The sequence below is a fragment of the Cucumis sativus genome, chromosome 1 (assembly GCF_000004075.3).
Source record: "Cucumis sativus cultivar 9930 chromosome 1, Cucumber_9930_V3, whole genome shotgun sequence".
Lineage (NCBI taxonomy): Eukaryota > Viridiplantae > Streptophyta > Magnoliopsida > Cucurbitales > Cucurbitaceae > Cucumis > Cucumis sativus.
In genome coordinates, this window is record NC_026655.2 from 24,967,536 (window position 1) to 24,983,756 (window position 16,221).

The window sequence follows — 16,221 nt, forward strand, 5'->3', positions numbered from 1 at the left end:
AAATGGAAAAGCTTAATTATGAATAGAGAGTTCTTAGGGAAGGAAAGCTTAATCATTGTCCCAATTCATGAGACAAACATATTTCATGTAAATCTAAGTACATAAAAGTGAAATAATTATACTATTTAATCAATGTTTTTTATTGCTTAAAGCAAAATTTGAAAAGAATTATTTTCCTTAATAATTAATTACCACTTCCTTATTTTATTATCATCTCACAAATCCTTTTAGGGAAATAGTACAAAAAAAAAAAATGAAAATATTGACAAAATATTTATAAATCATTTTTGAAATTTTGTGATACTTTATCGTATGTGTAAAATTTTTATGGTTTTTTTATTATATTTGGAAAGCTTTGGTTTTGGTTGAATTATAAAAGAATACTTTTTCTCAATTTTCTACCTTCTAACAAAAATATCTCAAATTTTCGATAAATTTGATAATACTTTTAAACTTCAAAATTAAAATAAAAAAAATAAAAATAAAAAACTCTTACCCTTTAAATTTATTAGAAACCATGAATATTTGTTTGAAAATATATATAACCTTTAAAAGTTTCATTAACATTTCTAGAAAATGGTAGTATGATTAATGATACAAATCCATGCACAAGCAAGGCGTGTGTCCTCAAATTATATGCTTTTTTGTATTTTTTAATATAAGTCACTAGTGATATTGATGAATAACCTATATATTGTTTGTAATTTTGAACTAATTTGCAAAATCGTCCCAGTTGTTTGGATCATTAAACAACTTCACGAGGGTTGGATAGGCCATAAAATGTCGTGCAAGGTTCAAGAGACGCTCTAGAGAAAGATGACGTAATAGTTTGAAGTTAATTTTGAGCTCCTTGGCCTAGGGTGATGGAAGTATATATGAGGAATGGAATATTGTTGATATTTTAAGTGTTAATTTTTGACAAATTTGAGTATAATTCACAACTTGGTCAAATGTAGCATTTAATTAAGATATCATAGCTCTCAATTATTCCATTTCAAAGCATGGTTGAACTCAAAATAAATAAATCATTTTTATATTTATGAATAGAACAATGATTACTTTTATTTTACTCATAATTGAATTTCCATTTATGTTAAAGATTGGATTTTAAAATTCAAATTAGATGTGATAATTTCACCTCTTTCTAGGTGTGTAATTAAACAAATTACATTGAAATCCAAAATGATTTAAAAAGTATTAGAAACTCAAGGAAGAAAATATTATTATTCAACTATTTATGACATTAAAATGAATAAAGTAAAAGAGAAATGTAATTAATGAGTTGGTTTGGAAAAAGAGATTGATTGGTCATCACATCTAATCTTTGCTGGACTTTGACTCCAAGCAAAATAAATTACTCTCTTCATTCTCTACAATGCTCATACCTTCTTTACCATACACCCTTAAAGGTGGGCCTTACACGTGTTATAGGAATACACGTGGCACTATATAATTAGGCAAGATAACTACGACTCGAGTGCATATGAAAAATATACTATTTATCATTATATACTTTCACGTTTAGTTCATTTGGTTATTATATTCGTATTCAACCACATATATTTAAAAACAATCATTTGATTAATTTATTTGTATTTATTTAAAATGGTAAGATGTAATCAATTTTTTTAAGTTTTAATGACCAAATGAACTAAAAATGAAAGTACAAAAATGAAAACGAACATTTTTAAGAAAAAAATACAGGCAAATATAGTAATCGCAGTTGAAGTATTTACAGATACAACATAATGTAAATTTTGTTATAAATATAACAAAATTTAGATCTAGCTCTCATAGTCTAACCTTGTTCGTAACATAGACAACATAATCAATCACTGATAAATATTTGTCAACGATAAAGTTTGTCACTACTAATAGATTTTACTGAATTTACGATTTCTTGAAGATATTATTACACAGTTAAATATTTATTCAAACAGTCCTACCACATCTGAATCATCCTTAAATAAAGGTCACAACAATACTTTAAAAGTTTGAAAATCATAATGAACAAGTTTTCTAAAAATAGAAAAAATCGACAAACTATTTATACTTCACCTAACAAAACGACTAAAAACAAATATTTTTACGGTTAAATTTTTACATGAAGGGTAAATGTTAATAATTTATCCGTTATTTTATGCCTTTTAAGAAGTAAAATAATATTAAAACAATTTGACTGTAGAGAATTTAAGGGTGGGGTAATTGGGAGGGTAAATACACTGACACATGCAAAGATGCTGAAATTCATAATACAAAAAAAGGAAGAATTTCCAAAAACGTGGGTTCCACCCCCCCCCATCAAAGCTGCACCCAACACAACCTTCCAATAGTACCTCTCTCAAAAATACAATTATTTGTTGAATATTTTGTTTCTTTATCCCTCCATGTGGGTAGCAAAAGTTATTGATTCGGGTCGGGTTGGATCAAATGAGATCTATTTTTCTTTATACTGATACGATATTGTAGAGCGTGTTTATTTATCTAGAATAAAAAAAATAAATAATAAATATGAAGAATTAAATGTTGTTTTGTTTCCCAGTTTCTTTATATTTTTATTTGTGACTACGCATTTAGAAGGATTTTTGTGGTGAGTATGAAATCATGTTACTCACTTTAGACTGAATTGAATATTTGTTGTTTGTGATGCACTTTGATAATTAAACTCGACTTTGTTTCTTCTTAGAGATTGTAATTTCTTATGTTAACAATGTTGATTGACTTGAAAAAAAAATCAAATTTTTATATGGTTTCTTATAAATTTAAGTTTTTCAATACTAACCATTACTAGTGAAACTGAGTTTATGTGACCATTTTTCAATGTCGAGTAACATTACACTTGACGCTTTTTAAAATGTTGAGTGATCAACGGTCAAGTATAATGTGAGGTTAAAGAAATGTAACACATCCTATTATACACTCACAAAAAAGTAAAGTTTATGAATTCGACCAGAGTCTCACATTAGTTAGATAAAAAAATGATCTTGAGTATATAAGTGAAAACAATTATCTCTATTGATATGAGACATTTTGAAACAGTATCAAAAGTAAAACTACAAGATTGTATACCAAAAATAAACATCTTAGATAGAGACTATCTATGAGTGCATTTAATAGATATTAAGTAAACGTTAAAGGAAAATCGTTAAAAATAGAGAGTTTTATAAAATATTTAAGAAATAAATATTTTGTATTTTAGATTGTAAATTTTTTTCTATTTTTTAAAAACCCAATATTAAAACACAAAACTGTATTGGTCGCCGGCCCAGCCCGAATATTCGCCGTCATAAACCTCCGGACAGACTAAAACCCTAAGATAGCAACCGGGAGAAGAAGCCGATATTCAAAATGCGTTCATCCTCTCGAGCTCTGATAAATTTTTCCAAGAGAACCACTTGGAACCCAAATTTGTTCTTCCCCTTCTCTTCTTCCGATCACAATCCTCATAACTGTTATTTGACTCTGTTACAATCCCGATCCATATTCTCTACGACTCAGCTTCATGGTTCATGGATGGACAAGATCAAGGGAGTTATCAGTGGGAAGAAAAATTCTACTGAAGGAACTGACATCAGCTCCGAGTCCTTTACTCTCCTCAGTATGCCTCATTTCCCATCATTTGCCGTTCCATTTCTTCAGTTGCACGATTTTATTCGTAAACATGGCGACAGATTGACAATTTTTTAAAAAACTATTTATTTTTTCTCAGGGTTTGCTGATGAGTTGAAAAATGCCCGGAGAGTGGGAGCACTCAAGCAGTATATAGTGGGAAGAAGTAGTGAAGCAACTTTTGCAGATGCTTTTGAGAAGCAGGAAGCAATTATTCGCTATTTGGGAGGTTTTGATTCCACTGGAGAGGTTGGTTTATTTTTCTTCACCTTGTTCGAGTTTTTGTGGGGAAGTCATTCTGTCTGATCGTAACGTAATCGGACAGTCCATGTTTGGAGTATTTTCTTTAATTTAGGAAAAAAATTGGATTGCTTATCAATTTCACCTGCCTCTTTTTTTCATTCTGCGGATTAAAAACATCTGAATGGAGGTCTCTCTTTTTTAATTTTCTGCATACTGTTTTTCTTTTCTCAAGCTCCCGATACCTCCAAAAAAAAAGTTACTGACTTTCTGTATTTTCTTTTTGGATGAAACCCAATTTCATTAATTCAATGGAACATAGGAATGGGGAATGAAAGCTTTCCCTCAGCCTAATGCGGTTTACTAAAAAGTCCTCCGTCTTGCAACAAGTATCTGTTAAAGGATAAATTGCATAGCATATTGTTAAACAGACCAAGAAGCCACTGGAAAAAAAGATATGATTGATAATTAGGTAAATATAGTTTCTTTCCAGTCCAAAACTTTGATGGTTTCTCACCATCCAAGTGTTCCATAAGAAGCTTCTGATGATGTTGAAAAGGACCTGAATAATCTCTGGTCTATGGTGAAGTTTCATGTTTCTATATATAAGAAAGTTGATGTGTAACTTGTCTTCCTATAAAAATCTTTAGGTGTCCAATTTTTTAGTTTGGTTGAGGAGCTCACTGTCCTTTTTGTTTGGCTTTTATTGCCTTTGTTTGATAGGAAAGCAAGGGATGTGACCTTGCTTGAAGACGTTGTCTATCTTTAGATAAGGGAGAAAGGATGGTAGGCTGTGGAGTCTCAATCCTTCAAAGGGATTCTCGTGTAACTCTTTCTTTCATAGCCTTCTTGATTCGTCTCCCTCAGGCGAGTCAGTTTTAAAGGTCTATAAAGGATTAAGATTCCTACGAAGGTTAAGTTCTTTATATTGCGAGTTTTACATGGAAGAGTTAACACCTAGAATTGGCTTGTGAGGAAGATTTCATCTTTTGTTGATCCTTTTTGCAATATTTTTGTTGGAAGGCGGATGATGACTTGGATCGGATCCTTTCGAGTTGCGAGTTCACAAAAGCATTTGTAGTGACTTTATTCAGCCGTTTGGTTTCTTGCTAGCTTGTTATTAAATGATCTAGGAGTTCCTCCTCCATTTGCCCTTATGAGAGAATAATTGTTTTCTTTGGCTTGTTGGGTGTGTGCGTGCTATTTTGTGGGATCTTTGAGAGAGAGAAATGATAAGAGTATTTATAGGGTTGGAAAGGGACCCGAGTGCTGTTTGGTCCCTTGTTAGATTTCATGTTTCCTTTCAAGTTTTGATTTTCGAGGACCTTGTGAATTATTCTATATGTTCTTTTTTTGCATAGTGGGCCCTCTCTTTCAATAGGATTCAAGTTTTTATTTGGATCATTTTAAAAATAGCAAAATAAATTAAAATATTTACAAGCTATAGCAAAATTTTGGATTTTATCACGGATAGTTTTCTATCACTATAACATATCAATGACTATCAGTGATAGAATTTGCTATAGATTGTAAATATTTTGTAAAATTTGCTATTTTTGAAAATTCTGATTTTTATTTTATATATAAAAAAAAGAAAATCATAAAGAGGTTCATTAGGAGTCTAAGGGTCTATATGATGCAATTTTGAAAACGTTTTTTTTTCTCTTTGGTAGTTTTCTTTTGTTTGAGATGATTAGGGTTACATTCCTTTGAGGAAAAATGTGTTTTTCTCTTTGCCTGGGTCTATCTCTCCTTTTAGAATTTGTATTCTTTGAGAAAAATGTATCTTCCTTCCCACATTTCTTTTGTAATTAGTTGGCTAAAAATGTATTTTCCTTTCAACACTTCTTTTGAAAATACTTGGCTAAAATTCTTGGTACTTAGACCCTCCCCTTTTGAGATCTATCTCAAGCCCTGTTACACTCACCAAAATATCGCATCCCTCCTTTTTGATTCACCTTAACTAATTACTAAAATACACTGAATGTAATACCTACTAACATCTCAAATTCTATCCTACATTCCTACTAGCATTCCTATTTGAGTTTAAGTAAAAACTAGCTAGGTTCCTTTTAGTGTTCTTTCATCTTCGAAAAATAACGAAATTGAAAGAAGGAGAAAAAAAAGAAAGAAATGTGTTCTGCATTTTGCACTCTCTAACCGTTGTTTATTTCCAACAGTTCCCATATTAATATTAATTTATATTTCTGGATAAGTTCTCTGATTGTGATCTTAGGCTTCCTGATCTTTAGAACATCCAAACCAGCCAAAAACAAGAAGCAGCAAAAAATTGTAACTGCACGATCGCTGAGGTTGAGAATGCATTGTCAAAGTTTTTGTGGGCTAAAGAAGCACAAAAGAAGATCGAGAAGCTAAAGGAAGAAGGAAAACCGTTGCCAACAAACATTGCCGAGGTAGAAATTTAAAACGTGGTCCCCTGTTGTTAGGAATTGAAGTTTATTATCGTGATTACTTTATCAAGCCAAAAAAAGTTCAATTATTTTATGGATTCATTCGATGTCTTTTCTTTATTATTGGCTAAGACTCAGTTCCTATTACTTTTCTATCCTCGTAGGACTAGGAAGAATGGCTCTTGGAGCTTCTTTTCTCCTATCTCCTGCTTCTTGTATACTCTCATAGTTTTATAAATATATAATATAATTGTTTCTTTCTCACACAAATTTGACACTGCTCAACTAATCATATTTTCTACAAACCATGTGTTTATTAGGTCCAGAAACTGGTGGGTTCAAATCCATTGGATCTAGCTAGGTCAAATTTGGCCAAGAGTGGCCAAATAAGCCGGAATGCTCTCTGTCCTTGCGGATCAAAGAAGAGATATAAACGGTATTTAATTTAGAACACTTACCAGTCTTCCATTGATTATTCACTGAATTGTAGTAGTACCTAAAATGTTTCTTTGTTGAACTTGCTATTAGTTCTCAATTCATAGATAAAAACAGACCAAATCAGAAAGTTTTGCTATGCTTTAGATGGAGTACAAGCAAGTTTTGTTGTTTGGGCGAAACTAATCTCAGGAATATTAATTCTTTTCATTAGGCGTTTATTTATTATTTTTTAAGAAACAAATTCTATTGATGAATGAAATTTACAAAAGAGAGAATATATGCGCAGACGTCAGACCAAAAGAGTTACAAAAGTCTTTTCTAATTGGTCAAAAGATATGAAAGATCATAAGAACTATAGGGAGGTGTACATTTGCACCAATACTTTGCCAGATAGATAATATTTTCAAAACGTCAGAAAGCATTTTCGTCATCATCCAGCATCTCATTCGTTTAATTGAAAATTCTATTTATTGAAACTTATCCCTTTCATGTTATCTTATTCTCTCATAGCTCGTTACGCTTAAAAGATGTTTGATTAGTTCAGTTGTTTTTGTTGTTTTGAAGGTGCTGCGGGAAGGATCAAACTGTATAAGAAGAGAACTTGCATGTGCCTATTTTTTGCATGAATGATTGACAGTGTATAAGAATTTTTTTCTATTCGTCGTTCCATTCTGTCTTATTTGGTTCTCTGGATTATGATATGTTGAGTCTTCTTCTTTCAATGCATCAAATCCACGCCCTTTATTATAAAGGGATCTTCCATAGCTTCTTCAAGGTTAAGCTATTTTCAAACTAGTGTGTATTTGTACTGCAAAAGAGAAGGAGTATGAATAACAAAAAAGATTCACCAGAAATAATACAGGAGAAGACAATACACGAAATTACTTAGATTCATTTTTACGAGTAAGCTAGGGTAGCAACCACGGTGTGCTTGCTTTTCGAACTTAGTCTACAAAGGTATCGAACTCATAGTTACTTGGTGGTTATGTTTTCTTTATTAAAATGGTGATCTTTGATGTGTTTGGTATGATTATGAAGAACAGGGTCCTTTATTCATGTGATTGCATTGGATGTAATTGTCACATAGAGATTGTATTTTACAGAAATGGGAAGTGGAATAGCGAATAGCTAAAGCAATTACATAAAGCTTCAACCACTTACAATTTGTCAAGGTATAACAAGACACCAGATCACCAATAGTTATGGATAAGGGCAAACATCTTTTTAATAGTTTAATCTTCACTTAATTAACCCACATAAAAAAAAATTCTTTAATTATTGAATCCAAACAATTTGTGTACATCTACACTCTCCTCACTAGAGATCCTTAATCATTGTCTTTGCACCTAACATTTTTTTAACTAGAAAACTATTAATGCATTTAACTATATATCTATGTATAAGTCAAGTCTTCTTCTTCCTTTGTTTTGTTTTTTTTTTTATATAATATGAAGAAACATTTTTTCTTGAAAAGAATGTGAAGTTGTGGAAAAATAGAAAAAGGTAAACTCACTTTTGTGGAAGGAAAAAAAAATCTATCTAATTGACTAATAAATTTATAAGGTCTTTTACAATAATTCTTCCTTAGGGTAAAAAATCAAAAATAAAAAAAAAATAATTCGACGAGGGTGTAACGGTGACAACACCTATATCCATATAGTCCACTAAGTACTCAATTAAACCCTGCCATGTGGCTAAAAAAAACGAAACTATACCTAATTATTACTCTAAAAAGATTATGGTATATTTGATTGTTTAAAGGAGCAAATTGGGATTAGGTTTAGAAACGAGGTGAAAGTTGAACCACTCCCCTTTTTATAAGAGAATATATAGTACATACTCTCATCAAATAATAAATGAAAATTTTCTTCATTTGCAATAAAAGAAATCAATTTAGATTGTTTGTTGTCTTTGGCACACTAAGGTTCCAAAATGGCCTCAAAATTGCTTAGAGTTGAGCTCCAAAAAAAAACATGGCAGTCAAAAATGGCAAGACTTCTTCTTTTCATTTCCTTGCTAATGAGCTACTTCTTCTTCTATGGTAATATGCTTCATCCTGCTTTTGTTGAAATCATTTCTATAGTGTATTTATCCAACAAAAGAGTTTTACAAATTAGAGAAAAAAGAATGCTTCGAGTTTTCTCTATGTGGGTAAAATCAAATTCATCACTATCCGGTCAAAATTCAATCTTCGTTTTTGTTATTAGCTCCTTAATTTCAAAAGTTGTCATATATTACTTTTTGACATTTCATAAATGCTATATAATTTTCTGTAGAGTAGAACTATGAAGTTAGAGTGTTAGACAAAGATTGAGATCCAAATGATGACATGTAATGAAAATTAAGACTTGAATAAATATTGTTCTACGTCTTAGCTTAAGTTCAAAATTCTTATAAAATTACTCTAAGCATTGTTCTTAAACATTTCTAAAAGGTTGGTATAATAGTAAAAGTATCATTATTATGAATAGCAATATTTTAAAAACAAACGAACCTGTGTTGTTGAAGAGCATTTTTTTACAACATCTCATTATCACATCTTAAGATCTTTGAAACAATAGAAAGTAGTGATATTCAAAGTACATGAACCAAGTAGATCGTTTAAAAAAGTATGTCATAATTTATTTGAAGTTGATTTTTGTGTTTGTGTGAGTGATGATACAGCACAAGCAAGGAATTGTCATAGAGTGTGGAGTTGCAAAGGAGACATTAGGTGTTGGGAAGATTGTAAGAATCAACACAATGGAAAGGGACTTTGTGATTTGTACACTGCACCTTCGGTTCCTAAACAATGCTTTTGTGCCTATAAATGTTGATAACATTTCTCTTTTGTATTTACTTTCTTGGCCAAAAGAGGAGTCCACTTAATAATAATTACTATTTATGCTCTTATATTTGTTTTTTCTCAATGACTTGGATAGATTTTTTTTTTTGTTTCTGTAATTCGCTAAACTTTATATTATAAACAACTTTAGTGCATATAAATTTAGATTTAGATTTTTCACCTTCTAACTCTTTAAATTTTATTTTTTTAGGGAAAGGAGTTAAGTTAGTTAGACCAATACTTAGATAAATTACGAGTAACATCTACATGTTTGCATTCCATATTTATCACTTACACACAAAAGAAGAAAAAGAAGAATTAAAACAATGGTATTTTTCTAAACAACAAAATAAATTAAAACATTTACTATCTATAGCAAAATTTTGAATTTTATCAAAACTGATAGACTTTTATAACTTTCTATTAATGCCATTGATAAAAACATATAGTGTATGATATTGATAAAATATGAAAATTTTGTCATATGTTATAAATATTTCATCAAATTTGCTATTTTTGACAATTCTCTAGTCAAATATTATAAAAAATAAATAAAAAGATTTTGTCGTGAATATTCTTCCATTAGTTAGGATAATGTTTGTTGAGGATAGGCAAGTACCACTTGTCATGTCAATAGTTGAATACTAAATTTTTTTATATGAACTCATTGTCCTTTAGCATAACTTGTATCTTTTGTTGATAACAGAATTACTGATGCATGCTTTTTCTTTTACAAATATTGCCTTTATGTTAAACAACTCCACTTCTAAACATATGTAAAATAGAAATAACATTAATAACACAAAGTAGCATAATGCTAGCACGAGAGTCATTCTCACTTTCTCTAACATAATTATGAGAGTTTGGTCATTCATCGTCGTTGACCAACATCTTGAAACTAACTACGTTTTCATTTAACTTATTTTATATTTGTTTGAAAAACAATATATATAAAATCGGATTACATCTCAACTTAATATAATTATACAATAATAAGTTATAGGTTAAAACATGTGATCAGACATCTTATAATACTTGAAAAAAACCAATCACAAAATGACGATCACATTTGAAGAGAGAAAAAAATTGGTTGAATGAAGTATATTATGGGATTATAGTCCCACATCGGAATATATTACACGATAGGAGGGATAGGGTGACTATAAGAAGGGTGTAAGGCATGGTAAGCAAATTACTTACCTGGATGGAGCCAATGGCCGATCAAGAATAGCCATGGCTTAGGCGCGTGACTTCCATTGCACGTGGGGAGGGTGCGCGCTTAAGGTCTGTCTGAAATGGGCAGAGCCTACATCATCATTTGTGGCAGTGGGGGCTTGCGTGCGCGCAGCCCCTTCCTAATCCTCAACAACCAATATTTAAGTGAACATTAATTCTTGACCATTGAGTTTAATCTTGCTCTAATTTTTATTCACGATGTCTATGTAATAATGTTCAAAATGGCTTGAAAATGATCTAACGTTTGTTGAAGTTTTAAGGTAGGTAAATTTTGTATAAATTAAAATTAAATTTAGAGGAGTCCAATTTTTCTTTAAATTAACAGTATTAAGTTTTCAGTTATTAAGTAATTAATTAAATTTGCGATTTTTTTTAACTTATTCTAATTTTTGAAACTAAGCTAAAAATTATTGATGAAATATTTTAGTCATTTAAGTTGATGAACTTAAATTTTAGTAACTTTTGACTCTATTGTTAAAAGGTGATTCAATGCAAACTTAAAAGCATCTAATTCACCTTCTTTTAACGTAACGTCAAATGCTTTTAATTCACATTCTCTTAACATAATGTCAGAAGTGAAATATTACTTGATCCTGTCATAAGAGACTCTAACACATGTTTCTATCCCGTAAAGCTAAATAAGAATTTACACAAAATGAAGTTGAATACTGCGTAAGATGAAGTTGAATGTATCTAAGTAAGTCTCGCCTCAAAGTTACTTCTTTATAGCATTTATTCATATAGTGTTATATTTCAATTTCATAAGAAAAACAAACTACAAATACATACATGATCTCTCTCATTCATGCTTAAAAGTAAAAGAAACCATTTAAAATAACGGAGTATTTTTTCATTGTCTTTTCTTGTGGGGAAAGAAAAAGTTTTTTAGAGAAAAAACGAACCGGACCAAATTGAGAACCGAACCGGCGCGAACCTGTACGTGGACTTTAAATACAAAGCGTGGATTAGGGTTTAGAATTCAACTGCTGAAGTTGAGACATTCACCGGGAACGGACCAATGGCAGAGCACTCCGCGCCACCCACTGACCAACTCGCCGCCGTCGCCTTGAACAACGATGCTCCCGCTTACGAATCTCTTAAAGCTGAATTCTCTGACCGTGTTACGATCCGTACAATTGTCTCCCGGCCCGACGGCGGCGCAGGCCTCGCCGGCCAGAAAGTACGCGTCGGTGGTTGGGTCAAAACTGGAAGAAAGGCTGATAAGGACGCTTTTGCTTTTCTCGAGTTGAACGACGGGTCTTGCCCACAGAATCTTCAAGTGATCATCGAAGCGTCTGTGGCGGATCTTGGCCAGATTGTTCCCACTGGAACCTGCGTTGTTGTTGACGGCGTCTTCAAGCTTCCTCCTCCGGGTAAGCACCAGAAAGTTGAACTTCGGGCTGATGCTGTTGTTCATGTCGGTCCCGTTGATCCCGCTCGGTATCCTTTGCCGAAAACGAAACTCACTCTTGAATTTCTCAGAGATGTTGTTCATCTCCGCCCTAGAACTAACACGGTAAGAGAAATCATTCTCGTCTCTCGAAAATGAATTTAGTAACTGATTCAAATCTCTCCATTGGGTTTTTTTTCTTCATATTTTTCGATTTCATTTCTTATATTGTTCTGTAACTTAACATTTAAACAGGAAAGGCACAATTTTTATTCACGGGTTTATGTTTCTTCTATGATTACAGATATCTGCAGTTGCAAGAATTCGAAATGCACTTGCATATGCCACTCATACATTTTTTAACAACCATGGATTTCTGTATATTCACACACCGATTGTTACCACAAGCGATTGTGAAGGTGCTGGTGAAATGTTTCAAGTTACCACTCTATTGAGTGAGGCTGAAAGGTTAGAAAAGGAGTTGATTAAAAACCCACCTCCATCAGAGGCAGAGGTAGATGAAGCAAGGAAAATTGTCAAGGAGAAAGGAGAAGCTGTTGCCAGTCTGAAGGCTGCTAAAGCCAGCAAGGAGGAAATTGGTGCTTCTGTTTTGGAACTGAAGAAGGCAAAGGAGAATGTTGCTAGATTGGAAGAGAGAGCAAAGCTTAAACCAGGCATTCCAGAGAAAGATGGGAAAGTTGATTACACCAAGGATTTCTTCGCTCGGCAAGCGTTCTTGACTGTTTCGGGTCAGCTGCAAGTTGAAACTTATGCCTGTGCCCTAAGTAGTGTATACACCTTTGGACCGACCTTCCGCGCTGAAAACTCTCACACTTCAAGACATCTTGCAGAGTTCTGGATGGTTGAGCCTGAAATTGCATTTGCAGATTTGCAGGTTTGTTACTTTGCTGAAATTTTGTTCCAAGTTGTATTTTTTGCTCTGCGTACTCAGTTGGAATTGCTTAGAAGATTAATCATTTACTATAACCATCATTAGATACAATACCTCTGACATTTATCTGGTAGTGTGGGCTTTGTGTTCTAGGATGAGTTCATCTTCTTTTTTAGTTTTCTAATTAACTTCTATACGGAATTGATTTACGTTGGCCTAGTGATCATTTGTAAAGAAATGAATTAAAAAAACGATTTCAAGCCATAGAGTCCACTTGCTCACGGTTCTGAAAGCGAAAAACAAAAAAAAGGTCTTCTAATTTATTAGTTAGAGTCCTACTTGATATATTTTTCATATGAACTCTAATTGAGAAGAAACTGCTAGAATGCTAGGTTTAAGCTTTCTTTTTCATCTGTACTACCAAGCTAAATGGCAATCAACCATGTTTAAGAGAGCTTGGTTTGGAAATTCTGGGATGAATAAGAAAAACAACAGAACTTTGCAAATAGGGTTTTTGTTCTCTTTGGTTGATTGTATTCTCTTCTTCTAGAATTTTAAATTAATTAACTGAAAATGAGATCTGTTTCTTCAATTGTTGAAGGACGATATGAATTGTGCGGAAGCCTATGTGAGATTTATGTGTCAATGGTTACTTGACAACTGCATAGATGACATGAAATTTATGGCTGAAAAGTATGACCGAACTTGTATTGATCGTCTCAAAATGGTCTCTTCAACCCCTTTCGTTCGAGTCTCCTATACAGAAGCAGTTGAACTACTTGAGGAAGCCGTAAAGAAGGGCAAGGAATTCGAGAACAAAGTGGAATGGGGTATTGATTTAGCTTCAGAGCATGAAAGGTTTGTGAACTACCTATCATTCTTTTCATTTACATTCCACTTGAACAATGGTGATTAATCTCCTCACTTTTTTCTGCTTTCTTTCTCAGATACTTGACTGAGGTTGTATTTAAAAAGCCTGTCATTGTCTATAACTATCCAAAAGGAATCAAAGCATTTTATATGAGACTCAATGACGACATGAAAACGGTAGCTGCAATGGATGTTCTTGTACCTAAGGTAGTAGCTTATTTGGTTTTCACTATTTCTTTAATGGCTTTGATTTGTTTCACCATCTTGATCTGTTCGTAAAAATTGAAAATTTTCCTCTGTTGAAGGTTGGGGAATTGATTGGTGGAAGCCAAAGGGAGGAGCGGTACGAGGTTATTCGTGACAGGTAGAAGAACAATACATAGTTGTGTTTTCTGGTTGGTTCTCCCCATTTCTCTTTTGAACTATGAAATTCAAATTCTCACTTCCTGCAGGATCAAGGAGATGGGTCTGCCACTTGAACCATATGAATGGTACCTTGATCTGAGACGATACGGGACAGTCAAGCACTGTGGTTTCGGTCTCGGTTTCGAGCGGATGCTCCTTTTCGCCACTGGCATTGACAACATCAGAGACGTTATTCCCTTCCCCAGATATCCAGGACGAGCAGACCTATAATTACACAACACAAGATCTTAAGTTCCCTTTCTACCTGATGAAACTAGAGACCTTCGAATGAGAAGATTTGATTGTTTGTATTATACTTATCTTTCAAATTGTTGGGTTTTAATTTATCCTCAGAAATTTTGGATTGGTGGGTTTGTTTTATATATAGCACAATACTTTTGCATTTGAAATGACTTCAATTGGTTTCATTTCTTAGATCTTATGGTACTAACAGGTTTTAATTTGTCTTGTCTATGAAGAGAATACTGTAAATCCTCAAAATTAGAAAAAACTTTAAATACTACAATAGTATTTAGTGATTAATTTTGGGATTGTGGGTTTATTTCAATTTAGCTAAAAATTATACCAAACGCTTATAATTTATGCTTTAATGCTTCAAATTTTATGTCTTTATATTTGTAAATGTTTCATTTCTAGTTTAGACGTTTCTTCTCTTTTACTCACATATATATATTTTTAGTACAAAGTAAATATAGTTTAAACGTTTAGAGATTGAGAATAATATTATATTTAGCAATATAGATTAAAATCTTGTATTGTTCTTATATGATAAAAAACTACCTTTAATGGTTCAACAATAATTCAGGCTTTAAGGATGATCTTTTTGTTAAATGGAATTTATTATGACCTTCATTTGGAATTATAATGTTAGTAAATTATATATAAACCCATTTAATGAAGGGATAACTTTCCATAATTTTTGTTGTGATTTTTTTCCATAATTATATAATTTTTGTTAATTAAATGGAATATATTATGACCGAAGTTATTATTTTTTTTTTTTAAAAAAAGAAAATTATGATGTTAATAAATTATATTCTCAAAGGGACAACTTTCCATAATTTTTTGTGGTTTTTTTCCATATTTAAATCTTAAGTAATAATAATGTTAATTCAATTCATTTTTCAAAAATTCAACATTTGAAAAAAAAAAAAACTTTATTGTTTTTTTGAAAGAAAAATTGTTGGTCAAAGCCATAATATTTTGATCAAAAGCTTGGACTCTTACATAATTTTTGTTTTGTTTTGTAACTTTGAAGAGAAAGGAAAAAGAAAACTACTTTTTAACAAATTAGAGTTTTTGTTTTTTAAGGAAAAATATAATTCCGATTCAATTTATTTTGAGGAGTTTTGCATTTAATAGCCACAATTTATTCGCCTTAAAAGCAAATTCAATTGGTAAGAAACAAATTTGGTAAAATATGATTACCCTGTTAATATGTCATTAATATATTTATTAATTTGGAATATAAATGAAATTCAAATCTTATTTAAATATATAGTCGGTCAAAGTTTAACTTGATCAATGACCACTTTTCAATATGCTAGAAAAGCAAAATTTTATTGGTCTGTTAATTCTTAATGGGCTGATGATGATGTCATTAAACCCACTCAGAATAAGTGCTTGATGAAGTATTCAACTAAGGTAATTACGTACTTTTGCATGTAATTTCTTTATAAAATACTTTTGAAATTTTAGTTTAAAAAACTTTTGAATTTGTTGTTAATTTTTTTTCTAATTTTTCTTTTATTAAAAATAAAATCACCACCTCTCTCTCCCACCAAAAGAAAAATTTTACCTTCCAATTTAATCTCTCTCAATTCCTTCGTCAATGAGTCCCACAACGTCATTATAAGTTCAAAAGATAGTAAATGACTACTAATAG

At 31.7% G+C, this 16,221-nt stretch overlaps 3 protein-coding genes and 1 non-coding gene across 4 annotated transcripts; all 4 read left to right on the forward strand.

Moving 5' to 3' along the window:
• Positions 1–3,259: 3,259 nt before the first annotated feature.
• On the forward strand, positions 3,260–7,552 carry LOC101217561 (hypothetical protein). The gene is made up of 5 exons (XM_004135610.3): positions 3,260–3,598; positions 3,710–3,858; positions 6,102–6,263; positions 6,581–6,696; positions 7,263–7,552. The coding sequence occupies exons 1-5, from the start codon at positions 3,349–3,351 to the stop codon at positions 7,288–7,290; spliced, it is 705 nt and encodes a 234-aa protein (XP_004135658.1). The 5' UTR covers positions 3,260–3,348; the 3' UTR covers positions 7,291–7,552.
• A 159-nt stretch (positions 7,553–7,711) lies between these two features.
• On the forward strand, positions 7,712–9,590 carry LOC105436326 (putative defensin-like protein 184). Its single transcript, XM_031884257.1, has 2 exons — positions 7,712–8,739; positions 9,363–9,590. Exons 1-2 carry the CDS (start codon positions 8,631–8,633, stop codon positions 9,512–9,514), a joined length of 261 nt encoding a protein of 86 aa, XP_031740117.1. The 5' UTR covers positions 7,712–8,630; the 3' UTR covers positions 9,515–9,590.
• A 1,124-nt stretch (positions 9,591–10,714) lies between these two features.
• Positions 10,715–10,877, forward strand: LOC116401831. Its single transcript, XR_004214236.1, has one exon. It is a non-coding gene; the product is annotated as a U1 spliceosomal RNA (small nuclear RNA).
• An 851-nt stretch (positions 10,878–11,728) lies between these two features.
• LOC101217798 (asparagine--tRNA ligase, cytoplasmic 1) lies at positions 11,729–14,776 on the forward strand. The gene is made up of 6 exons (XM_004135611.3): positions 11,729–12,274; positions 12,453–13,043; positions 13,642–13,898; positions 13,988–14,117; positions 14,216–14,274; positions 14,363–14,776. Exons 1-6 carry the CDS (start codon positions 11,777–11,779, stop codon positions 14,544–14,546), a joined length of 1,719 nt encoding a protein of 572 aa, XP_004135659.1. The 5' UTR covers positions 11,729–11,776; the 3' UTR covers positions 14,547–14,776.
• Positions 14,777–16,221: the final 1,445 nt, after the last annotated feature.